General features: G+C 51.9%; 2 protein-coding genes across 2 annotated transcripts; one reads left to right on the top strand and one right to left on the bottom strand.

The window, feature by feature from the left end:
• Positions 1-7: 7 nt before the first annotated feature.
• Dcst2 (DC-STAMP domain containing 2) lies at positions 8-10,121 on the bottom strand. The gene is given in 16 exon segments (XM_047545489.1): positions 8-207; positions 209-227; positions 3,150-3,290; positions 3,395-3,488; positions 3,850-3,977; positions 4,284-4,414; positions 5,492-5,592; positions 5,709-5,876; positions 6,528-6,692; positions 7,339-7,496; positions 7,627-7,840; positions 8,336-8,401; positions 8,711-8,908; positions 9,141-9,242; positions 9,552-9,722; positions 9,854-10,121. Coding segments are annotated over 16 exon segments (2,313 nt in total). The 3' UTR covers positions 8-18.
• A 303-nt stretch (positions 10,122-10,424) lies between these two features.
• On the top strand, positions 10,425-25,728 carry Dcst1 (DC-STAMP domain containing 1). Its single transcript, XM_047545503.1, has 16 exons — positions 10,425-10,482; positions 10,782-10,907; positions 10,998-11,072; positions 15,531-15,659; positions 16,015-16,154; positions 17,054-17,270; positions 17,368-17,511; positions 18,279-18,400; positions 18,786-18,943; positions 21,020-21,119; positions 21,236-21,331; positions 21,465-21,591; positions 22,109-22,225; positions 22,415-22,557; positions 22,686-22,799; positions 25,477-25,728. The coding sequence occupies exons 1-16, from the start codon at positions 10,425-10,427 to the stop codon at positions 25,726-25,728; spliced, it is 2,118 nt and encodes a 705-aa protein (XP_047401459.1).
• The last annotated feature ends 98 nt before the right edge of the window (positions 25,729-25,826 follow it).

Genomic DNA, 25,826 nt, shown 5'->3' with positions numbered 1-25,826 from the left:
TGTCTACTTTTGGTTCCTTTATTTTGGGGGCGGGTGGGAGAGATCAGGAGGAGAGGGAGGTGAGAGAGGACCTCTGGTTCTGAGACGGGCTGCTTTGGGAACAAAGAATTTCTCAGGTGGTCTGTGGGGCCCAGAGGGCATGGGAGTACCAACAGAACGATGGGCTTCAGGTAGGAGCTGCTGAGTGTGCTTCATCTGCTGAGCCCCCCTTCTCTTCATCCAGGTCACTAAGGAGGATGAGCAAGCAGGGCAGCCCTATCACCAGTGTTGTTTTCACAGGTGATAGATCACCTGCTCCCTGCCCCATCTGTTCAGATCCTGTTCCTGTTGTTCACCTGCCATTCTTGCACCCGTGAGGCATACCAGCCCATGGCTTGGAATCTAACTTTAGACTGATGCTGAGGGACAGGTGGGCAGTGATTTGGCTGAGACCAACTGACTAGTAAGGGCGGAACCACTAGGGATCACCCCTGCTCAAGGGTCAGTTGCCCCCCTGCTGATCCAGTTTTTAACTTTCCTGGGCCCTCTGGCATCTCTAAAAGAAAGCTTTGCCTCCTCTTCAACTGCTCGGCTCATCACGACCTTCACTGCGCCATTTGCACTGGAATGTGCCCACGAGACAGTTTTCTTTGCATTCCACCCAAGTGGAGGCAGCTTAGCCTTCTCAAACCCAGTGGGCCCACAGTGTTTTTTGTAAAGCCCCTGGCTGTCACAGCAACTCTATCACTGGCTCTGTGACAGCCAGGCCTCCCAGATACCTCCAGCATGCATCCAGGATGCCAGCACTGGACTTTAGCTGTGTTTGTGGTCTAGCAGACTCATAGGAGGGCCCATCTCACTCTCTGGACTTTCAGTCTTTAACCTTGGCCTTAACAACCTTCACCTCTACTCCCTCTCAGACATCCTCCCCAACCTGGGCCACTAACTAGGTAGGTCCCAGAATTCTGCCTGGCTCTTGCCAACTCTCTGAGGGCTTCCTGTCGGGCCAGCTCTCCTTCCTCGACACTGCCCCTGCTCTAGCATCTCACCAAGACTCAGCTCTTCACCTCTCCAAGGTCAGTCATCTCAGACACTTACTGAAGACGTCCCTGTTCTCAACTTGTCCTTCTCTTAACCTGCCCAGGAAAAACCCACAACCCTTGAATCCTATTCATGGCTACCACATTTATCAGAGAAACCACATGACTAGGAACACAGGAGCAGTCATTTCAGGTTATGGTTTTCAAAACCTGGACCTTTAACACTGGAAATCCCTTGATCTCCCAGGGGCCTTCTTTGCATACTCCCCATAGCAAATATTTCAGTCTTCACCACCCACTCCTTGAAACCTTTATTCCACTCTCAGTCACCCCTTTGCTCCCAGAAGGTGCCCTTGCCTCCTACTCCCCAGCGAAAAGCAAGGCCACCCAGCTGGAGCAGGCTCAACTCTGCACAGAGGGACCTCCGCTCTCCACTCTAGTGTGGACCCACTCCTGAGGCCCCAGTCACCCACCTGTCCTAAATCCCATCCCTTCCTCTTCGATACTCTCTCTTTTCCACTTCCTAAATGTTCAGTCTCCTTGTCCTTAGATATAGAAAATTTCTTCCTTTCTTTCCCCAGTACTGTGAATTGAATCTGGGATTGCAGTAGACATCCCCAGCCCTTTTTATTTTTTTGTTTTGAGACAAGGTCTTGCTAAATTGCCAAGGCTGGCCTTGAACTTGCGATCTTCCTGCTTCAGCCTCCCAAGTAACTGGGATTACAGGGGGGTGCCACCTTGCCCAGCAAGCGTCCTGTTTTTTAACTACAACATTTATATTAAAGGAGTCATTAAACTGGCAAATGTGAAGCAGGAAGCACATACCCTGTGTGTGTGAGTCCTTTCTCAGTCACCCCTCAAACCATCATGATCTAATTTGGCTTCCCAACACCGTGAAAAATGTTCCCATTAGGTCAGGGGATGTGAGTCAGTGGTGGAGGGCTTGCCTGGTATGTATGAGACCCTGGGTTTAATCCCCAATCCAGGGTGGAGAGGATGGGAAATGTTCCCACTCGCCACATCAGTGATTCCTCAACTGTAATTCAATGGCCAGTCTTTAGTCCTCACCCTCCTGGATCACTTCATGGCCTTCCATGTGCTTGGCTCTCCTACTTTCTTGAGAACCTTCCCTCTTAGGTTTGTGATTGAGTCCTTTAGGATTCTATCCCTGTCCCCTTCTCTCCAGCCATGCCTTCTGGATAACAACTCACTCTCTCTCTTACAGTCTCTAAATCAATAGCCCCAAAGGAGACACCTCCAGCCCAGAGCCCTGCCCTTTTCAGCTGTCCCCTGGGCACCTCCAGCTGCATGCCCTCACAGGTCTCAAACTGGGCCTGTCCTCTTTCTCCAGATCCTATTTCTCCTCCTGCCCTAACACCTGCCGTGTCCCAAGCTTAGATCCTGGACATTCTCAGCATGTTTGATCCTTAGGCCATTGCCAGCTTCTCCTGGACTGAGACAGTCTCCTCCCCAGACTCTGCTCTGCCTAGCTTGTGGTCTTAAAAGACAAATAAGAACACTTCATTTCTTCATTTTTCCACCTAAGATTCCTTTTTTTTTTTGTGCAGGGGATTGAACTCAGTGTTGCTTAATCACTGAGCCCTTTTTATATTTTATTTGGAGAAAGGGTCTCACTGAGTTGCTTAGGGCCTCACTAAGTTGATGAGGCTGGCTTTGAACTCAAGATCCTCCTGCCTCAGCCTCCCGAGTCACTGGGATTACAGGCTTACACCACCACATCTGGCCCAATTTAAGATCTTCAAATGGCAAGTGAAGCCCTTATTCATGCCTCCACATGTAGTGGACTTCCAGCCTCATTCTCTGATGTCTGCTGCCAGACACACACATACACAATCCCCCCATGAAGCCTTTATTACTATATCCCCATTCCAATAGAGTGTCACTCCTTTATCAAGGAGCTGTCCACCCTGTTGTCCCACACCACATGGTACTGACCTAGCAGGAGTGCTGACCCAGAGCAGGCACCCAGTGAGCCTGAATTCCTTTCTCTCCCCTCATCTCTGTCTCCAGCCTAACAGGTCCAGGCCCCCAAGAAGCCCTTTGTAAATGTGACAAGACCTGCTTAAGCTTCCAGTTGTCAGGTGCCAGTTCCTTCCACTTCTGGCTCACCTAGACTCAGAACTGGACTCCATTAACAGGTTCCTGTCCAGCTCTTCTTGGATCTGTTGCTGCACTATAGGCTTCTGCTCCAGGGCCCTTCTTTGGGCTGCAGCCTGCCACAGCCGGGGGCTCTCGTCGTCACTGGAGTCCCTGGAAAAGCCTCCCATCTCAGTGTCCCACAGATAATCTGGGGAAGGGTGGCTACTCCCACTATTCCCACAGACTCCAGCCTCCCCGGTCACAGGAAGGCTCACAGCTCCAAGTCCAGGTCCCCCTGGTAGGAGAACGGGGATGCACACACCCAGCAGGTGTTGTTCAGAAGACGGAAGCACACGTGGCAGTAGAGACCTGGAGGAGACGGAGGGGGGGGGGAGCTGACCATGAACTTGGCCCCAACCTGCCTTGCTCCCTGATTCCAGCACCTGCCTCTCCTGTCCCACTCCTGAGGAACTGTCCTTGTCATGTGTACACACTGCAGAACTGTCGCAGTGCCCACTGCCTATGAATCCTGTTCATACCCCCAAAATCAGGGCGAGGATGGGGAAAATGAGCTACCTGAGGCTCTATGTAAATGAGATCATGCAGAGTATTGAAGGGAGAGGTACAAAAGGTGAGGTAGGAGAGAAGTCCATAAAAGAAGGACCATAGTTGATGTGTCATATACAAGGGAAGTCCCAGCTGGGAGTGGCACACTATCCAGGGGTCTCACCTCTACAGCCTGGGGTACTGCAGTACACAAAGTTCTCCGTATCCCCTTCATCTTGGGGCTGCCCACAGCCCAGGCAGCGGGCCTGACACAGCTGAAATTGACTGACAAAAAAACTCAGGCACGGGCACCTGAGAAAAGGGGTCAAGGACACTAGAACAGCCAGCCTAATTGCCCCCCACCCACACCAGTACCAATCCCCAAGTGATGGGGAGGATTTCCTGCAGTCTAACCTTCATCCCTCCAACTGTAGCCACAACTTCTCTATTGCCCTGTTCTTCCTCCCTTCACTCCCCACTCCTAGAAATCCTCATCCTTAATTCTCCTTCTTCAACCAAACCTCTTGCCACTTGGGGAGGACAGTGATCCATTCTGACCTCTGGGTCTTTTTCTGTTCACTCTCAGCACATCCCTATAGGGAAGCAGAGTGGGCTTACCGGATGGCCAGCACTTGGAGGACACTCACGGCACCCTGATCAGCTGCCCGCCGCCTCACTGCCCGTTGCAGGGCAATCAACAGGTTAGTTCGACGATGTAGAAGTATGTTGTAGAGGTAGGTGATTCTTTCCTGATGGGGGAGATCATGGATGGGATCCCATTTGATCCTGCTCTTCTGCTTGACAAGCCCACCGAACCCATTCCCACTCCTATCTTTCCCTTTTGTCCAACTCCTATGAATCCCTCTGGGCTTGGATCAAATGCCTCTTCCTCTGAGAAGCCTTCTGGACTTCCCCAGGTGGGATTACCCACTCTGTCCTCTAGATTTCTATACCTCTCGATTCATTTCTTAATAAAAGTTCTTTTTAAATTATAATGTCTTGTTAGAAGCCTCTATGGCCTGCCTTGACACTGAGCTCCCAACTGGTTCATCTTGACATCTTTGTAGACCAACACAGTGACTGGCATACAGTAGATGCTCAGTAAATAATTAGTAAATGAGTAGACAAATGGCAGGATTCTGTTCAAACCTCAACATGCCAACACTGTCCCTATCTCCTGTCAATTTTGTTTATTTGTTTTTGTTTTGTTTTCAGTACTAGTTATCAAATCCAGGGACTCTCTACCACTAGGGCACATCCTCAGTCCTTTGATTTTTAAATCTTATTTTGAGACAAGGTCTCACTAAATTGCTGAGGCTGGCCTTAAATTTTCAATCCTCCTACCTCAGCCTCCTGAGTAGCTTGGGATTACAGGTGTGTGCTGCTGCCCTGGCTATTGTTTTGTTTCTGCAGTACTGGGTTTTGAACCCAGGGGTACTCTACCACTGAGCTGCACCTATGCCCTTTTTACCTTTTATTGTGTGCAGGGTTTTGCTAAATCATCCAGGCTGACCTCTAACTTGTGATCCTCCTGCCTCAGCCCCCCGAGTCACTGGGATTACAGGCGTGCACCACCACAGCCAACTTCCCCATGGTTTTAACATTGGAGGCAAGCTCTGTCTCAGGAAACCCTGAGACACCATCTCCCTCAGCCCCATCTGGGGTCCAGAGACCTCCAGTGCAGGTCGTTGGCTTTGGGGTTCAACCAAAGGAAAGAGGACCTGAACTGTTGGAGGACTCAGAGCTCCCCAACACCAAGACATACAGCCACTAGCTTAGCACCTGGAGGAGGAAACAGGCACTGGCCATGGCTGTGGACTCCTCACCTGCTCCCGGGATGGATAGTAGGAGGCACAGATGACCCGCCGCAGCCGGCTGACATAGCTACCAAATAGGGTGACGAAGAAGCACAGGCCGTATGTGGCACCTGGGAATACAGCAGGCATGGATACACTGCTGCAGCACTAGGTGCCAGCCACACTCCACTCTCCTGATCCCCAGCAGTTTGTACTGTCCGCCCCCTAGGGTCCTCGGGTGGGGTACCAATGACTACATAACCAGTGGTGTCCGGTTCTGAGGGACGCAGGAGGCAGCGCCGGGACAGGATACTGATGTTGCCTTGTTGTAGGACATCAAATGCTGACACCAGGTCACGGTAAATACTCCCGGTATAGCCAGTCCCTTCCACGGTTATAGACACTAACACAGGGCCTGGCACAAAGGTATTGTGTAAGGGACACTCACGGTAGTTGGGGCCATTTTTTTTTTTTCTAGTAGGGGGAACTGATGCTGCCAGGGCTGCTTCACCAATGAGCTACATCCCCAGACCTTTCTATCTCTTATTTTGAGTCAGTGTCTCACTAAGTTGCTAAGGCTGGCTCCAACTTGCGATCCTCCTGCCTCAGCCTCCTGAGTAACTGGGATTACAGGTATGTGCCATAACCACAGCTGGCACAGTCTCAATCCATGGTCTAGCAGGCAGTCAACACACACTGTCCCACAAACTACTTCAGCGACCCAGAGAGCCATTGTCATCCCATTAATCAGCTGAAGCTTTGAAGGCTTAAGAAATTTGTGTGAAGTCACTGCCTGAAAAAGGACAGGGCTAGGATTTGAACCCAGTTCATTCTGAGCTAGAGTTTGTGTCTTTAGCTACTCTGTAATGTTATGACCTCAACCTGGATACAGGGGCTATGGGGCAGAGGTTAGAACTGGAAGAGCGTGAGTGTCGGGACATGGCGACATCCAGATTATCCCCCAGGACAGAAAGCAGGGAAGGGGAAAAGGTGCAGGGAGGCTGAGGAGGACACAAGAACAGGAACACTGTGGTGGGTGGCAGCAGGAAGAGGTGCAGGCACTCACTGCGGGCCACGATCTCCCCCTGCAGCTGGTACCGAGCCAGGTCAAGCACCCAGAAGACAGAATAGTCCAGGAAGACCAGGAGCAGCACAAGGAGGAGGTGGCGAATGAGGTTGAAGGTCTCCAGGACGTAAAAAATCCGCTCCCATCGGGACAGAAAGATGGAGCCTGGGGGGGGTGGGAGGCGGTCAGAAGATTCTCCCCAGTTCTCCCACTCGCCAGACCCCAGATCCTGGGGAGGGTTCCTGCCTTATCGAGCCTGAGTCGGTTTGCTCAGGCGGAGGATGGAAAGGAAAGAGGCTGTGAGGACCAGGGGCAAGAGACATTCTTCAGGGGCAGGGGCTCTGTGGTTAGCACTCCACAGGGACCCAGTGGCCCATCTAGTCTTCAGGATCCTCCCCTCCACTTGCTCCCACCTCACAGGAAGCCTTTCTCTCTGTAGGAACCTTCTCACTTCCTGCTCTCACCCCAGGAAGTCTCCCCAGTTTTCCTTCCCTCTCTCTACAACCACTCCCCACTGGGCCATCCCGCCATCCTGACCTCCATGTGCTCCCAGAAGCATCCCCTTTCTTCTCTCTCGGTTTGCATTCTCCATAGTGATTACCTTCCCCTTTTAGACTGAGGGCTCCCCAAGGACAAGGTTCTGTCCTTCTCAGCCTGACATTAAACTCTGAGTTGTCTCTTCTTCCTTTGGTCCTGTCCCTCACCCAGCCCAAGCCCTGATTGTGCTTGGGACTTAGGGTCAGGGCTGTGGGGTTGGGGAAAGTCCTGGCCTCCCTCAGAGCCCCTTTCCTCCTGTCCTCAGGGCCTTCACCTGGCTGGATGTAGCAGCTGGCCTCATGAGCACTGAGCGGTAGCACTGTGGGCAGTCCAGCCATGGAGCGGACAGCCTCCATGCGCAGAAAATGGCTGGTGATGTACACGTTGTCAAAATTGTCCCAGTTCAGGTAACAGTACCGGTAAAACAGGGCTCTAGGGGTGAGGCACACATGAGATCCCCCAGCACCCCTGGCCAGATCCACCAGGGACCCCATCACACCTGCCCCTTCAGCCTCCCAGAATGCCATGGTCCAGCTGGTCCCACAGCCCAACAGCCCCTCACTGGAGGTAGAGAAGCAGCAGCAGCAGAGGCAGGGTGTAGCCCATCAGAGCTAGGACCTCCCGGGCACGATACAGCTTCATGCTGACAGCCTCCTGGAGGTCAAGAGCCACCTGGGACAGACTCCGAGAGGCATTGAGATCCACAGAGAAGTGGTGGGTGGCTGTCATATTGAACTCGAACTCCCGTCGCACACGGTTGATCATCTTCCTTACAGCTGGGGCCAGCAGGACCAGGGGAGATGTTAGCAGGGACATTTGGGGGTGGGAGGCAGAACTACATGGAGCAGTTGGTGTGCTGTCACATCCAGCGCTCAAAGACCAGCCAGAACCAAGCCAGGGCTTGGACCTCGAGGGGAATGGAGCCTCTGCTCCTGTGTATGACTGCTGTGTGCTCAGCATTGTGTATGGCTGCTGTGTGCTCAGCATCCTATGTTACACTTGGCACATGACAATCAACTCCATGACCAATAATCTCCATGACCTGAGCTTGGGGGCAGGTGGCCCTGATCCTGTGCCCAGCCCCTGCTCTAACATCCTCCCCTTTCCTGGGCCTCAGTTTCCCTATCTGTAAAGCATAGACAGTGTGGCCTGGGTAACCTCTTGAGGGCCTTTCCTGCTCTTGGATTTCCGCTTACGGACCGGGAGACGGGACTGAAGTGGTTTCACCTGGTTGAGGAGGGTGCCATGCACGCTAGGAGGGAGTCACTCACGGGTGCCGATGGTCTTGCGCAAGAAGGGCTGGATGTAGTTGGGAATGACGCAGAACACCTGGACCACTGAGAGCCAGAGATTACTGAGCATCAAGAGGAGGGGCAGAGACACAGCCTGCTCCTCCCGCCTTTAAGGACCCTCTTCTCACAGGGTCTTGCTTTACTTATTAGCCTCCACATTTGTTCAAAATCTTTTAGCCTCGCCCTGTTGTCCCCTCCCCTAATGTTGGTCCCATATCAAGCCCAGCATCCTTATTGGTTCCATATTTTTGCTCCCTATTGGTCACCCTGGGCCACCCTCCTGCAGGACCCTCACGTTCTCACTCTTCCCTCCTTGTTCGTCCCTCCCCTCTGGTGAGTGCCTGGTTTTCTCACAGCTGGCAAGTCCACAGAGCACCAGTTTGAAGGGCATGAGCACGTAACACAGGTGGTAAGCTTGTGGTATGACCTTCATGCAGCTGTCCTTGGCGTCATCAAAAACCCGCGCGCACTTCTGGTAAGGGTTGCCCAGCTCCGAGTTGCACACGTCACCAATGTGTAGAAGCCAATACCACACATTCCGCAGGGCCCTGGCTGGGGGGGTTGGTACCAGAGCGGGAGTCCTACAGTTTCTTCTAAGGGATTTGGGGGACAAGTAACCAACCAGCACCCAAAACTAGAGAGGCCTATGTTCAGGGGCCTGGCTGCGCCATATTCAGTAAGTACTAACTAGCACCCAGGGAGACCCAAACAGGTCTGGACAGGACTGAGGGGAAGAGTCTGGGTGCACTTTGACCTCCAAAAACAGATATGCTAATGTGCTCACCTACGTGTTTCACGCCATCCATGATTGACCGAAAAAACTTGCGGACCCGGTCAGCCACCAGTTTGGCCCTCTGGGCCATAGCTTTAATCTTGCTCAGGGCACCTGAGGGACAAAGGACAAGAGCACTGTGGGGTCACCTCCTCCACTGGGGGCTGGTTCTTGCCACTGCCCTGGGGTAGGGAGTAGAGAGGGGGCTGTGAGCCTGAGGAACCTGCTTGTTGGGTTCTGGGAGAGTTCACCCGGCAGTGCAGGAGGCCGATGGCAAGGAAAGAGGGTCTGGCTGGGCCCAGAAGTCCCTTTCCAGGCCTAGGACTTTTGAGGTTAGACTGTCATATCAACAGAGAGGAATGAGACCAAAGGACTCAAGATGAGGCGGACGTGGGGGCCAGTGGAAGAGGGGGCAGGTCTTACTGACAAGGGGCTGCTTGGCCCGCTGCAGCACTTCAGCAGTCTGGTTCAGGGCCAGCTCTGCACCACAGGCCACAGCCTCACTAGCCCTCGTGAAGTTGCGCAGGGTGTTGGCACAAGGGCCCTGGAGCACCAACCCAAAGGCAGCCAACAGCAGCAACGTCTGTCCCTGTTCTGGGGAGAAAGCGCCATCACAGCCAGTACCCCAACCCAGACATGGAAGCAAGTCCCTCGCGTAGGTTTCAGAAGACTTCCTCAGCCCCCCGACCCCGGGACCTGCCCCTCCCTCTGGGTGTCAGGCTCACTGGAGAAGGCCTGGGGAAGCATCAGGAAGACAGTGGTTCGGACCTGCCGGGAGAATCCCATGCCCAGGCTAAGGAAGGCAGCCAAAGTGACAGTCCCCACCAGGCAGCCCCAGGGGCTATGCCCCTCCACTAGGAGCTCCAGAAGCCCGTAGGCTGTGGCCAAGGACAAGCCCAGGGTAAAGCCCCCTATGCTGCGGACCATGGCCCGCGCCATGCTAGGTTCCTCTCCCCCCAAGGGCAGCACGACATCCTCCATGACTTTGGGCATGACTGCTTGTCTCCAGGAGATGCCTTCTGGGTTCTGTAGTCCTGGGATTCCACACCTATTCTAAGGCTCTGGAGGGCTTGTGTCTCGGAATCCTTTACCCAGTTCCAAGGACTGGGGAGGGGATGGGAGGTCTCTAATCTCCTTGCCCACATCTCGAGTGAGGGAATTAAAAGACACAGATCTCAGACATAGGCTGTGACGGAGGCACAGGAGGCCGGAGGCCTCTCCCTTCCCTCACGAGAAGTCCGAGGAAATCCCTGAAGAGACATTCGAGGCAAGAAGGGGGTTCACCAGAACAGATTTATGAGTGTCAAACACCATCAAAATGGAGCAAAAGAGCAAAGGAAACCACCCCATACCAGTGAGACGGTCACCAGAACCCACCCTTTCCCAGCCTCCCTCATTCCATCTCTCCACCCCTCTGGGTTCCCTAGCCTCCACCTCTCTCATCCAGTGCCCCCCTCCAGTCCAGGCCTCTCCTTCTCTCCTTTGCTCCTGCCCCACTTCTCCAGGGTTCCTTATCCACCTCCAGTGGCCTCTAAGTTCCCACGGCCATCCTCCAGGTCTGCCCAACCTCTCTCTCCCTACAAGTCTCTCTCCTTAGTGAGCCCCACCCAGGTCAGAAGAGGGAGCTGTGAGCTGAACCATTCCACTTCTCAGCTGTGCAGAGGCTCCTGAGCTGGGGGCTGCCAGTCTCCTGTAACCAGTTCTTATGGCGCCAGCCAGGCGAGTTTGCAGTCACTGCTTTCCTGTTGGGAGCAGGCACTGGTGGGATCCTGGCCGTAGGTGAGTGTAGAAGCAGAAGGTCAGGGGTGGACAGGAGCCACACCCGGACCAGGATCCACCAGTTGACCTTTCACTTGACCCTGTGGCTAGGTCTCTTTCAGCTCCTGGTGAATCCCATGAACATATACGAAGAGCAGAAGATGGTGGCGGTGTACGGCTTGGTGGGTTAGTGCTGACCAAGGGCAAGAGGACTTGTAGCCACCCAGTCTTGGATGCCAGGAAGGAGTCAGAGATCGGTTCCTCTATGGCTTTAGCCTTCTCTCAGGCTTTGGGGGGCGGTCCGGAGGGAAGAGACCCAACCTAAGAAGGCACTGTCCTGGGTCTTAGCAAGTCCCCCTAACTGGAGGGACTCCCAACTGCCCACATGCTATCCTCCAAACCCCACTATCCCTCATCGCCCTCATCTCTCCTGACCTTCCTAACCATTTCTTCTCCTTTTGAGAAGACGAATTCATTCATTCATCCAGCACTCAACAAGTATCTGCAGAGGATGTTTCTGCCGACAAATCTGACAAGCAAGTGTAGAGAGTTAGACAATAAGGAGCAATAAAGAGGAGCACTTCTGAGGGTTGGGGGTGGAGTTTAATGGTAGAGTGCTTGCCTAGCATGTGTGAAGCCCTGGGTTCAGTCCCCAGGATTGCAAAAAGAAAAAAAGAAAGAGAGAGAGAGAGAGAGAGCGCTTCTGAGAGAAAGAGAACTTCTGATGGCAACAAATGGTATGAAAAATGTAAAATGGGGAATGTGACAGAAAGGGGCTGAGGAGCAGTTAGGGAAGACTTGTCAGAGAAGGTGATCCCTCCCAGCCACACACACCCGTGGTGCTAGGGATGTAGAGCATCAGGTGCTGCTAGGCAAGCGCTCTACCACTGAGCTAACCCCCAGCCCCTAAATATGACAGTTGAATGTTGGGCTGCAAGAAAAGAACACCCACCTAAAAATGGTTTAGCCATAAAGAAAGCTTATTATTTCACATAACAAAAAGTTTTAAGGTAGGATGGTTTTAGAGTTTGGATAACTAAATAGCTCTGTTACCCCATCACAGAGTCAGGTTCTTGGGCTAGGGATGTAGCTCAGCGGTAGAATGCTGGCCTAGCATGCCTCAAGGTCCTGGGTTCAATCCCAAGTGCCACAAACAACAACAAAAACAGACCCAGGTTCCTTCTCTCTTTTCTCTGCCATCATTAGTTCATCAATCGCTTCTCTTCAGGTCACAAAATGGCTGCAGCAACTCCAGGCATCACATTGTCATACAAAATGTCAAAGACCAGAAAAGAGAGCAAGGAGCTTCCTTTTCTCATATCACTTTTTAGGAAGAAGGAAAACTTCCCTTTAATCTCCCCAGCAGGCTTTCTCTCACATCTTTTTGGTCAGTACAAAGGGCACACCCTTTCCTGAACCTTTCCTAGGCAAGAGGAATGGAGTCAGCAGTGCCACCAATTTATTAGAAGAATAAGTTAGAGTCTTTGGCCAGAAGGCCAAGACCATAGAACAAACTACCTTTTGTGTTTGTGTGTGTGTGTGTGTTACCAGGGACTGAACCCAGGGTGCTTAACCACTGAGCCACATCTCAAGCCCTTTTTATTTTTTATTTTGAGACAGTGTCTCACTAAGCTGTTTATAGCCTCACTAAGTTGCCTCCAATTTGCCATCTTCCTACCTCAGCCTTCTAAGTCACTAGGATTACAGGCATGTGCCACTGTGCTGGGCAAAAACTCTCTGACCACTGTGTTCATACGTGTTCTATTAATAACCTTTCCCACCGACCCTTAGCTCTCTAGTTACTTTCCTGGGGAAGACCCACTCCTACTTCAATACTTATGCTTTATTTTTAGGGGTTAAGCAGTCCAATCTTCTCTCCATCAGGATTTCAATGTCACATCCATTCTCAAGCATCTTCCCTCCTCCCTGGTCCTCCCACTCCCACTCAGCCTGATCCCCGGTGGGGGGTGGGGCCTGCTCTTTCACTTTTTTCTCCACTTCCTTCCCTTTCTGGTTCTTCTGATGTCAGAAAGGGGATTAGAATAATTAGAGGAAAAGGGACAAAAGTCTTAAGTCACCAATGCTGATACAATTCCACCACCAGTGCCCTCTGTGTAGCAGACAGCCCCCGCTTCTCAGGGGGCCCATTTATGGTCTCTCTGGAGGCTCTGCATGGAGCTCAGCAGGCCCAGCTTCCTGCCAGGGCAGTTCTGTTTGGATAACCTTCAAGGAAGCCCCCTTGGCCACTCCTCCTTTGGGATCCCTTCCCCAGCAGGCCGCCTTCCGCCTTCAGCTTGCAGCACCACCCAGGTGGCCAGGCCTGCCCTCTTCCAGAGTGTCCCCTTGTCTTGGAGGAAATGCACACCATCTTGCCTACTGAGACAGCAGGGCACTTTGTGGCTGCCCTCTTGCCTGGCCTCAGGAGAAGAAAGTTCTGGGCTCCACGTTCATGCCCACAGCCTTGGGCAGACCTGCAGAGTACCGTAGCTCTGCAGGAGGCCAACCTGGGAGGCTTGAGGCAGGTTCCCCTTCCTACAGCATAATCCCTGGAGGGTCTTGGACTGCTGGCATCCCTCACTCGACATGGGACACCCACTCTCTCCACAGACGATTCCTGCCAGTGCCAACCACTTTGCTCCACTTCCAGAAAATTCACATTTCTGGTCTTTTTGTATAAACTTGTTGGTAGAGGAATGAAAGATTAGTCTTGCTCTTTTTTTTTTTTTTTTTTTTTTTCTTTTGGTACTAGGGATTGAACTCAGGGGTGCTCAATTACTGAGCCACGTCCCCAGGTCTTCTTTATATTTAATTTAGAAATAGGATCTCACTGAGTTTCTTAGGGCCTCACTAAATTGCTGAGGCTGGCTCTGAACTTGCAATCCTCCTGTCTCAGCCTCCCGAGCCACTGGGATTACTGGCATGCACCACTGCACCCTGCCTTAGTTTTGCTCTTTTGATAAACCTAAAGAAGATACCAAGAAGCTCCATGGGGCTTTTTTAAAAACATAGGGTAACTATTTGTCAACTATTGTCCTCAGCTGGCGTCTCTGGCCAGAAGGCCAAGAGCACAGAACAAGTCCCTTTCAATGTCCTATAATACCATGAGTGGTTTAGACAGGTCCAGACTTACCCCCCAGGGGCCAGGGCAGGACCAGGCTGCTGCCCTTGAACAAAACCCAAGTTGTGTTAGCAAGAGAGAAAGCAGAAAAAAGTGCTGGGTGGCACCCGACAGGGTTTGCCACGAACCTGTATGACTAGGTGGGGCCAGCCACGTGAGGAACGGGGAGGAGTGCTGCTGGCAGGGAGCAGCGGGGGCAAAGACCCGAGAGGAGGAATGGCAGCCAGGTGGGCGGACGTGGCAGGGTAAGGCTGAGTACCATGAGATCACTTCCGAAGGTGGGCAGGGGCCAGAGTACCAGGACCTATAGGCCTTTCTTGTCAAAGGAATTTGGATTTTACCCACCAAGCATGGTAGAAAATCATTGAATGGTTCAAGGCTGAGAAGGGATATGATCCCATTTATGCTTTTTTACAGGATCAGTCTAGAAGAGCTTTGTGAAAATTGAAGTGTAAAGTAACAAGAGAGGAAAGAGGAAGACTAGTTAGAAGGTTCCAGTTCAGGGACTGGGCATGGGAGTGGGGGGCAGCTCAGTGGTTGAGCACCTAGTCTGGGAAGTACCAGGTCCTGGGTTTGATCCCTAGCACTGTAACACCAAGGAAGTTTCTAGTCCCTGTGAGACATGATGGGGACCCTAAGAGGATAGCAGAGATGGAACCAAATCTGAGTTTGGGATTTGCTTTGACCATCATTGAGCAAACACTCCCAATGACACAGGAACCTTCTAGTTTTCTTGACCAACATACGCTGTGCCTTTGGCCTGGAATGTCATCTGGGCCTCCTAACAACACTTACTCATCTCCTAGGCCCAGCTGACACATCGTCTCCTTTGTCCAGCCTTCCCAGCCCCACCCCTCCCTGCAGAAATGCCCACGCCCTCCTTGGCTCCACAGCTCTCCTGGTGCACTAAGCACATAGTGTGGTAGTCATTTGTTTACTTGCCGGTCTCCCTCCCTGGGTTATGAGCTTCAGGGAGCTCACTGTCTCCTTGAGGAGACCACATCGAGACGCATGTGAAACTGCTGCAAGCTACCCAGGAAGGGTAGGGTACAGGAAGAAGGGCTACAAGAGGGTGGAGACAGAGTGCTATAGATGTCAAGGTGGGCTCGGCTCTCTCTTCTGACCACTCTAAGCACCAGTGCCTGTATCCAGAATTTTCCTCTTGCCCTGTCTGCTCCTTCATCACTTAGAGTATACTATGTGAATCCAGACCAGAAATGAGAAGTGTCATTTCACTTCCCTGACACAAACAGGCACACTCATATACACACACAAGTCAGTCAGCCATCGTGACTTTTCTGTCTCTAGCCATCTCTCTGTGCCCTTCCAGAGACGGGCACACAGTTGAACTCTGTAAATTGCTGTTGAATGAATGAGTGGCCCAGAAGTTCCATCAAAGTCCATGTAAAGGGGGGCCAGGATGGGATGGTGGCAGACTCAGAAGGGACAGGTAGGGGCTCTGGTAAACATGGCAGGTGAGGTAGTTTCCTCACTTTGTTTCAACATCCCCTGGGCTCTCCTGACAGGCTTGGGAGCCATAGGCTGGGGGACCTCCCCTCACATCCGCTGTGCTAGCCTCCTGCTAGTACCCAAGATGCTGGGCAAAGAGGGCAGGCTGTTTGTCCTAGGATATGCCTTGGCAGCTATCTATGCAGGTGAGCGGGTATTGCGGAGTGCCGATTGGTGACACTGGGTGGAACATCCAATTGGTGGGGGTGGGGGTGGGGGGGACACGGCCTGGTGAAAAAGGAAAGATGGGGGAGGGTGGTTCTAATCTGAGCTATTCCAACTCACTGTACATCCCTAAAAGAGCTCCTCCCTACCTCTGGGCCTCCTTAGTTTACACAGGAGAAAAAGTCAAGGGTTGAACAAGAAGATTTGTCACAGGCTTCTTGACCCCATCACTGCACTGTTCTAGAAGGTGATCGCTACATGCAGAGAAGTAGCTAGAGATGGGTTTGAGAGAGTACTGGCCCTACAGGGAAATGACAACTGGGCCTCTTCCTCTAGGGCCAGTGGCCAATCTACAGCACAACCTCAATGAAGTGATAGCATCTCTGGGCTGCACCGTGGAGCATCAGATCAACAACACCCGAGCAGCCTGGCGCATATCCACAGCTCCGTTGCGGGCAGTATTCAAGGATTTACTGGTCAGGACTCTGCACAGGCAGGGCCTGGGGGTCCCTTTCCCCTGGCCAAGTTGGCTTAAACTGGGAGCTGTGACCCCTGGTTTGCAGTTTCCTAGTGGTGATACAGCTGGTTTCTGGTTTGGGGGTTTCTTTGTTTTTTCAGAACTGTCCCCAAACATTGCAGAATATGCCCAGTCCTATTGGGTATAGTGGTGCAGACCTGTAATCCCAGAGGCTCAGGAGGCTGAGGCAGGAGGATCACAAGTTTGAGGTCAACCTGGGCAACTTAGTGAGACCCTGTCTCAAAAAAATAAATAAATAAATAAAAAGGAATGGGATGTAGTTCAGTGGTTAAGCACCCCTGGGTTCAGTCCCCAGTACCATATACATATGAAAAAAGAATATGCCCAATCCTGGGGCACCAAATGCCAGGAAAGCCCCTGCCACTTGTTAGGACATGCCTCACATATATTTCCAAATACCCGAGTGGGTGGTGCTCTGAGCAGCTGAACTAGAATGTCGGGAAATTGAGGGCCTTGGCCGTTGGAGACCAGGCACTGGGAATGGGAGGGCTGAAGATGGGGGTCTTACTGTATTGAAGAGATGAGAAGCTGGGGAGATGGGTTCCGAGGGACTTGGGAGTTGGGGCTATTCAGATGGCATAATGATCCAAGAGATCAATGCTGAGGACCAGTAAGGATCTGGAATGGGAAGCCTGAGGAGGAGCTGGAGGACAGGAGGTCAGTGGGCAGCTGGGGAGAGGGGAGGCCTCCCCAGCACTGTGAGCGGTGGGGGAGTTGAGGGGAGAGACTGTGTGGTAGACTAGCTCCCTGTAGGCCTGAGTTTGATTTGGGTGAGGATAGGCTGGGGAGCAGAAGCTCCAAACTCCATGCCTCCGGCTTTCCTCCCTCCAACCCCAGAGCAGCAAAGCATCGTTGAAAGCGGAAACTAAGAACATCTCCACCTCCTTTGAGGACCTGGATGCCCAGGTGAATAGTGAGACTGGCTTTGTTCCTGAGGATGCCAAGAACTCCGAAGAAACAGCCCAAGGTTCCCGGACCCGTGGAGCTCCAAACCCCAGACTCCACCTTTCAACCCAGAAGATGTATGAGCTCAAGACCAAGCTGCGCTGCTCCTGTGAGGGAGTCCCTGGGAGCGCAGGGAGGGGCAGGCCACAGTGCTGAGGTCCAGGTCTGGGCACGGGGACCTCAGACACTGCCACCCCTTCCCACAGATGTGGTGAACCAGGCCATACTCAGTTGCCGTCGCTGGTTTGACCAAAAGCATGAACAGTGCATGCAGCGAATCTCAGTCCCACTCTTCAACCACCTGCTCTGCCTGCCAATGAAGTTCAAGTTCTTCTGTGACATTGCCAAGGGTCAGCACAGTGGCAGCATGGTGGGGAACTGAGTCCTAGGGGACCAGGATAGGTGTGAGGCAGGAAAGCAATCGTGTGGAGAGGGTATAGACTCTGTGGACACAGCAGCCTCCAAGCAGAACCATCTACTGACTGCTGTGACCCCAGTGAGTTACGACCAAACTCATTTGTCCCTTCATCTGAAATATGAACATAATAGTACTCATTTTTTAGGGGTCTTTGTTTTGTTTTGTTTTGGTACCAGGGATTGAACCCAGGGACACTTAACCACTGAGGTACATCCTTAGCCCTTTTTTATATTTTATTTAGCGACAGGGTCTCACTGAGTTGCTTAGCACCTCACCATTGCAGAGGCTGGCTTTGAACTCGAGATCCTCTTGCCTCAGCCTCCCAAGCTGCTGGGATCACAGGCATGTGCCATCACACCCGGCTTTTTTAGGGGTTTTGAGGATGTAAGGATATAATGCACCTGAAGCAGGTAACAGAGCTGGCACAGAGGGGAATGTCCTATAAATGCTGGCTAGCATTATTAGTATTTGGTATGGCTAGGAACAGGTGAAAAAATGGGAGTGGAGATCAAACCTTGTTCCTGGAAGGAAGAATTCAAGGACAGGGAAAAAGGGAAGAGTCAGTGTGGTAGAAAATCATGGGCAGAGAGATGAGAAAAAAGAAATCAGGCTGAAGAGGTTCACAGCAGAGGTAGGCCAGCCAGGCCCAGGCCTGCAGGCCTCAAGAAAAGACACTGACTTGGTCCCACCATCCATCAGTGATGGAGGTTTGGTGTCGCAATCGCATCCCAGTGGAAGGCAACTTTGGGCAGACCTATGACTCCCTCAACCAGTCTATTCATGGCCTGGATGAGGAATTTTCAGCCAAAATTGACATCAAGGTAGGAGACAGGGATGTGGGTGAGTGTGTGGAGGGCAAACAGGGAGAGGGAGGACAGCATTAGAGAGGAAGGACAAGTGAGAGACCCAAAGAAGAGGTGACTAGGGTGAGAGGGGGACAGGAGGGGAATGGTGATGGTATGCAGGGGGCGATCACATGGAGACTGTGGTGTTCCTGGACCTGGCTTGGAGATGAAATGGTCAGCCAGGTATGAGATGGTGTTGGCTAATACAGGTACAGAGGAGCAAGACTGTCCTAGAGCAAGGTGAGCAGATAAAGTGACAATTCCTGAAGGTTCCAGGAGGCTCTTGGGACACGTGTGGAAAAGGCTGGATATGGGCGTGGCCAGGCTACAGTAAGCTGATTCTGCATGTGTACCCCTGCAGGAGGAGAAGCAGGCTGGGGTGCTGGGCGTCAACGTGAGCTGGCAGCACGTGAGCACCGAGGTGCGGGACTATGTGCAACGGCAGGAAGCCCGGCTGGAGTGGGCCCTGGGGCTGCTGCATGTGCTGATGTCCTGCGCCTTCCTGCTGGTCCTCTACTCGTGAGCTGCCCCTTCGTCAGCTCTGGGTTGGAGCCCCATTCTGAGGGAGGCTGTAAAGATGGGAGGACAGAGCCCATGCCCAACTCTGAATCTCAATGTTATTTGCCTGTGTTTTGCCTTTTTATGAACTTGGGTTTGTTGTTTACAGAAAGTTAAAGGACATGTGGCATTTTGGTAAGAAGAAACATCACCCATGTTCCCACTATCTTAAAAGGGCAACGGTCTTCATTTATCTACCTCCTTCCAGCCTTTATCCCAACTCTAACTTTTTTTCTTTAACATTTAGCTTTGACTTTTGATTTTTTTTCTTGCCCTTCATATTCCCCTTGGCTCTGACTTTGTGCCATTTTTATCGTCCAATTTTGCTTTCATTCTCTCCTGCCTGCTGCGTTGGCAGCCACTTTCCCTCCATTTAGAACAAAGTCCTCAACCCCACCCAGCCTGGCGTCCAGCTGGGCTGCCCTGGGCCTCTCTATGCTCTGGTTTCCCTGCTGACTTCTGGACCCTCTGTTTCCTGTCTCCACCCCCAAAATGCCTGAGATGGGCAGAGGCTAGGCAAGGGTAGCCATGGGGGCACTTGCTCTCTGGCCCTATTCATGAGGCTACAGTGAAAGCAAGTAAGTGCTTATGTGTGTACTCAGGGTCTGTGGGAGGACAAAGGTGAATGAGCCACATTCCTGCCTTCAAGACACTCCTGGTCTAGTTCTGGTGGTGAAGAGACACCCACAAGACAGAGATGGTTTTTGAGAACCAAACTGGGAACTGGCTATTGGGACAGGTGTGAGATCTGAGGAGGTACCTTGGAAGGGCCATATTTGGGTTCCAAAAGGCAGCATGTCAAGGAGGAGCCATGGTCAAGGATAGGAAGGGTCATATCCTGAATAAGGATCTTGGTTACCTGCAGTATATAACCGGGGTGGAGGATTGGGACAAAGTAGGCATGACCAGAAGAGTCTGGAAAGCCCTGCAGGAAGGCCCTGAACTGGGGTGCTTACAAGATGGCAGGCTGGAAGCAAGGAAGCCAGCCTAGGTCAGAGGTGGGGGAACCTGGCTGGGGGTGGAGCTGGTAGGGCAGGAAGTTGGCCTAAGATGAAGGAAGGAAAAATGCTCAGCATATCTCAGAGCTAGCCTGGGGGAGGGAAGGAAGAAGGCACAGAGTCAAAAATCATTTTCAGGCTTTCTACCTGGGTGAAGTCATGCACTAAGGGACAGAGGTGGTAGGAGGGCAGGCCTTGGCTCAGGAAGCCCCAGCACCACAGCAGAGGTCTCTCCACAAGGGGGCGCTCGTACTCTGCCTTTGCATTTATAGTTATTTCTAACAGGCAAAGATGTGGATTTTTACAGGGTCCCAGAACCAATAGCATTGGAATTATGTTTCACACTTTACAGAGTTTATTCAATGTACTTTTACAGTTTTCAACACATTTCCAACAATTAACATTTTTCCCTCAGGAAACTGAAGCATTATGTGGGATTTGGGGAAATACATAGAGAGGATAGCTACATAAGCCCACAAGCAAACTTACCGCTACAGAACTCAGGGGGAGCCAGGGAAGGCCAGGGGTGAGCCATGGAAAAGGGAAATGGTAGCTTTGGATGAGTTTTGCTTGAGGTAGTCTCAGGGAGACGTACTATGGGCAAAGCCAAGAGGCAGGGACTTGGGAGGTAAATGTGGGAGTCACAGGGTGCTGTGATTCCTGCAACACAGAGGGGTTTCTTGTCTCTGTGCCCCTGCATGACATTCGTCTTACAAGATGCACACCAGTCCCTACCTCGTGCACACACCAACCTCTGGCCCAGACAGGCTGCCCATGCCCTCTCAGAGCCCCACCTCCTCCCCTCACATCCACTATGGCTCACAGTCATATGGGTGGACATCTTTGTAATATACAGCTGGAAGGCAAGGCCAGAGCCTTCTTCCCTTGTCATGACCACCACTTAGCACAGAGCCTGGGACCTACAGGTGACCCTGGTTGGTCAGTTGTCCAGGGTCTGTGCCTCCAGGAAACCCATGGTTGGGAGTGGGAGAGGAACCCTGGAACAGAAGATGGCACATCCCCATCCATCCATCTACAGGTCCTTCTCCTACATGGATAGCTACAATGGGGACATTCGCTTTGACAACATCTACATCAGCACCTACTTCTGTCAGATCGATGAGCGCAGGAGGAAGTTGGTGAGCAGGCAGAGCTGTGCCTTGATGTGTGTCCTGTGTGGGCTTCAAGCTCCAGGAGGGCAGAGGGGGAAAGGACAGAGAGCCCCCAGGGTTCCTACATGCACACTGTTTTCCAGGGTAAACAGACTCTGCTGCCTCTCCACAAGGCTGAGGAGAAAACTGTCATCTTCCCTTGCAAGCCCACCATCCAAGCGCAAGAAATGAAAAACTTGGTGAGGACAGTGTAGGTGTAGGCTTGGGGATGCAATCACAGGCATGCTGCTGAGGGTGGAAGGTGAAGGACACTGGAGGGTGCTCCTTGCCAGGGCAGGTGGTGGCCCAGCTCTACCTGGGCTCCTTGCACAGGTGAGGGAGCTCCTAGGGACACTGCCCATTCTGCTGCTGCTGCTGCTGCTGTGTGCGCTGGACTGGGCGCTCTACTCGGTCTTCGACACCATCCGCCAGCACTCCTTCCAGCAGTACTCCTTCCGCAGTGAGCCTGCCCCACCCCGCCCAGGCTCTGCAGAGTCTCCCTGGAGAACTCCCACCCCATGCAGCCACCCCACCGAAGTCACCTCCTCCTGCTTCTTCTGCTCTGCTTCCTATAATTCCATGCCTCCTCCTTTCAAGGTCAGATCTCAGGCCTGTAACCTGACAACTGTCAACAGGGGCCCCAGTCAACATGTACATTTACAATAGGAAGGGGTTAAGATTCCTTGAAGCCCTAAACCAGGCAAGGTACGCATGCCTGTGATCCCAGAGACTCAAAAGGCTAATGCAGGAGGATCCCAAGTTGGAGGCCAGCCTGGGCAACTTAGCGAGACTGTCTCAAATTAAAATAACAAGGGCTAAGGATGTAGTTCATTGGTAGAGCACTCCTGGGATCAACAAAACTAAACAAAAATTCTACATTTTGACTCTTCCCCCAACTCCAGTCCCCAGTCTATCTACCTCTCTGCTCCCTTAATTCCCACTCTTTCCTGACTCCCTCACCTCCCACCTGGCCTCAGGCAGTCATAAACTGGAGGTGAAGGTAGGGGGAGACTCCATGCTTGCCCGGCTTCTTCGGAAAACCATTGGGGCCCTGAACACCTCCTCCGACACAGCGGTGGAATCAAACAACATGCGTGAGTGATGCTGGAAGTCTGGATCAGAGGAATTGAGGGCTGGAGGTGTTTCTGAAAGCTCTGCAGCGAGAGAGCAGGGAAATCAAGTCCTGCCCCGCACCTCCCATAGGGGTAGGGAGTTCAACCCAGGATGGCCCTGTTCCTCTGCTGGCCCTGACCAGACTGCTGACAGACTTTCCCCTTTTCCAGCTTGCCTGCCCCAGCCTGTGTGCCTGGATGCCAGGGCCTACTGGAGGGCTTCGCTACCCATTGGCCTGCTGGTGTGTCTCTGCCTAGCCCAGGCTATGGGCTACCGGCTCCGGAGGGTCATCGCAGCCTTCTACTTCCCCAAGGTGTGACCCTCCCCAAACCTCTCCACCCCTACACACACACACACAAACACACACACAGAGCTCCCTAACAACTCCATCTTCCTCCTCCACACTGTTTTCATCATTGAACTCCTCTCTCTCTGCCCTAGCGAGAGAAGAAGCGAGTCCTGTTCCTCTACAACGATCTATTGAGGAAGAGAGCAGCCTTCACCAAACTGAGGAGGGCTGTCATCATAAAGCGAGCACAACAGCAGAGGGGTCCAGTAAGTCCGTCATGCACACCCTGTGGCTGGTGCCTGGCACTGAGAACTGTGGGAAAGGGGGCCTCTCCCTTCAGTCCATTAAGTACCTACCAGTGGCCCTAGGCCTACAGAAACTGAGTGACATGATGCATGTTAAGGGTCCCTGTCATCTAGTTCCAGGAGGTCAGAGCAGTGTCCGTCTACAAACCCCAGGACTTAGCCCAGTTTGAGATAATCACTGGGCCATCTGGAAGCAGGCAGAAAAGAAAATCAGAAGAGCTAGGTGCACTGGCACACACCCATAATCCCAGTTACTAGGAGGCCGAGGCAGGAGGATTATAAGCTTGAGGCCAGCCTGGGCAACTTAGCAAGACCTTGTCTCAAAATTAAAAAAACAAAAAATGTCTGGAGATGTAGCTCAGTGGTAAAGCACCCTTGGGCTTAATCGCCAGCATAGAAAAAAAAGAAAAAGATCTGATATAGTCTGACAGAAGGAAAGCAAGAGAGATTCATCAGAAAGCGGGGATCCAAGGCAAAGCCACAGGTTCTACTGAGGGGGCTACAAATAGTTCAATGCAATTCAGAGGAGAGAAAGGAGGTAGGTGAGTCAGGATCAGGAAGGCCTCATGCAAGCACATGTGATGTATGGACACAGCATGGAGTCTAAGAAACCAGGTTTTAGTCAACATGCCCTTGTTAAGGAGTGTGACCCAAGCTGGGCATGGTGGTGGCATACCTGTAATCCCAGCAACTCAGCAGGCTGAGGAAGGAGGATCACAAATTTGAGGCCCATCTTGGAAAACTTAGCAAGACCTTCAGCAACTTAGTGAGACCCTGTCAAAGAATAAAAAGGACCAGGGACTTGGCTCAGTGGTAAAACATCCCTGGGTTCAATCCCTAGTACCAAGAAAAAAAAAAAAAAGGTGTATGACTTTGGCCAAGGTCCTCACTGGGCCTCATTTTCTTGCTCTGAAGAATGGGGAAGCCCTCTAACTAGAGATCAGAGTGGTTGTCAGATACCAAAAGGTCTGGGTTTGAATCCTAGTTCTTTCCAGTACTAGTAATGACAACTGTGTAATCTGAAGCACCTTGTTTAACTGCTGTGCCTTGGTTTTTCCCTTCATTGAAATGTAGGTTAACTACTCCATCTGGTTGGTTTGTTTTTCTGTTTTGTTTTTTGGTACCAGGGATTGAACCCAGGTGCTTAACCACTGAGCCACATCCCCAGCCCTCTTCATATTGTGTCTAGAGACAGGGTTTCACTAAGTTGCTGAGGTTGGCTTTGAACCTGTGATCCTTCTGCCTTCGCCTCCTAAACCACTAGGATTACAGGCATGCCCACCACACCCAGCCTCCATTTGGCTGTTGACATGGTTTTGGTATGAGAGTAAGGTTCTATGTGTTTGTTGTCACTGTCCACCTCTGGGCAAGTGAACAACTCTCCAAGCATCAATTTTCTCACCTGAAACAGAAATGATGATGATAAAAAATGTCTGCCACAGATGATTTGCGTGTGAGTATGTACCATGCTGGGAATAGAACCCAGGGCCTCACACAAAACATGTTCTATTTCTGAGCTACACCCTTGGCCTGTATGGTTGCTTTTTAAATTGAGTTAATTTACCTACAGTCTTTCAGTGCAGGGCCCAACATTATAAACAGAACAATGAGGGGCAGCCATTCTTATACAGTCAGCACTAATAAAGTTCATAACAAAGAAAGTTTATAAACTTTTTCCTCCAGTACCTCTCTATCCTTCATGACCCACAATTGAGACCAAATGAATGTTTGATGAAAATACTCAGGACCTGGTCCTGAGGTAAACTGGACTTGAGTGGGCAGATGGAAGTGTGAGGGGGCTGGGAAAGTAATTCAGTGGTGAAGCACTTGCCTAGCCTGCACAAGCCCTGGGTTCCATTCCCAGCACCACGGGAAAAAAAAAAAAAAAAGGTGGGGATTAGGAATATGTATTCTAAGCTAAGTGCAAAGACCAGGAGTTCAAGGGAATGCCAAGTACCATGGCTAAGCAGTACAGAAGAGGCAGTATTCAGGGAGGTGGAACAGAGGTTACAAAGGGACAGATTATGGAAACCTCTGAAGTCCAAGCCCAGGAGTTCTCCTTTAGTCTGGCAGGAATGAGGCCCCTGATGCTTCTTGAGCAAGAGTGACCTGCTAAAATGGCCTGTAGAGGCTTCCTTGTAACTGTGAGGAAAAAGGGTGTGTGGGGGTAGGAAACATAAAGATAACAAGACTTGTCATTTGGAATCAGAGGACCTGGATCGGGCCAGGTTTGATTTACTGTCCTTATGCCTTTAGAAGAGTCACTTCATCTTCCTAGAAATTCACCTTTGTCATCTGTCAAGTGGGGATAACAATAGTCTATCTACCCTACCCACCTCTCAGCCTCACCTTGAGAACAAAGTAAGATGATTCACAAGTGCAAATGATAGTTGTTGCTGATATATCCCTACGGAGAGCCTGGAGACTACAACCTGCCAGCGCTCTATCATGAAGGGGGGACCTACTTCTATAGCACCCTTGCCTTCTAGGAGCCTTCTTTGCCCAACCCAGTTTCCTCCGACACAGGGGCACTGTTAGTCCTTGGGACTTCAGACAGGGCTGTCCAGAGTCCATGACCATCCCTTTTTTTCTTCCTCTCATTTCCCAACTGGCACTAACCACCACCATCTCCTAACAGCGCCACCACCTGGTGGACACCCTCCACCGCCTCTGCCCGCTCCTACGCCGCTGGCTGCGCCGGCGATGCGTAGTGTGCCAAGCACCAGAGACACCCGAGTCATATGTGTGCCCAACGCCAGAATGCGAAGCCGTGTACTGCCGGTCGTGCTGGAACGACATGAAGAAGCGGTGCCCAGTCTGCACACCGCACGAAGAGCTCTCCTCCTCTGCTTACAGTGACAGCAACGATGACACTATGTACGCGGAGTGAAAGGCGTACAGGAGATTTCCGCCCACCTTCCGGTTTAATAAAACGTCTTGTACGCTCCTGCTGCCCACGCTTCGCTGGGGTCTGGGATTGGGTGACCT

Source organism: Sciurus carolinensis, chromosome 1, assembly GCF_902686445.1.
Source record: "Sciurus carolinensis chromosome 1, mSciCar1.2, whole genome shotgun sequence".
Taxonomy (NCBI): Eukaryota; Metazoa; Chordata; class Mammalia; order Rodentia; family Sciuridae; genus Sciurus; species Sciurus carolinensis.
Note: the sequence above shows the minus strand (reverse complement) of the source record. Positions and strands in the feature narration are given on the sequence as shown.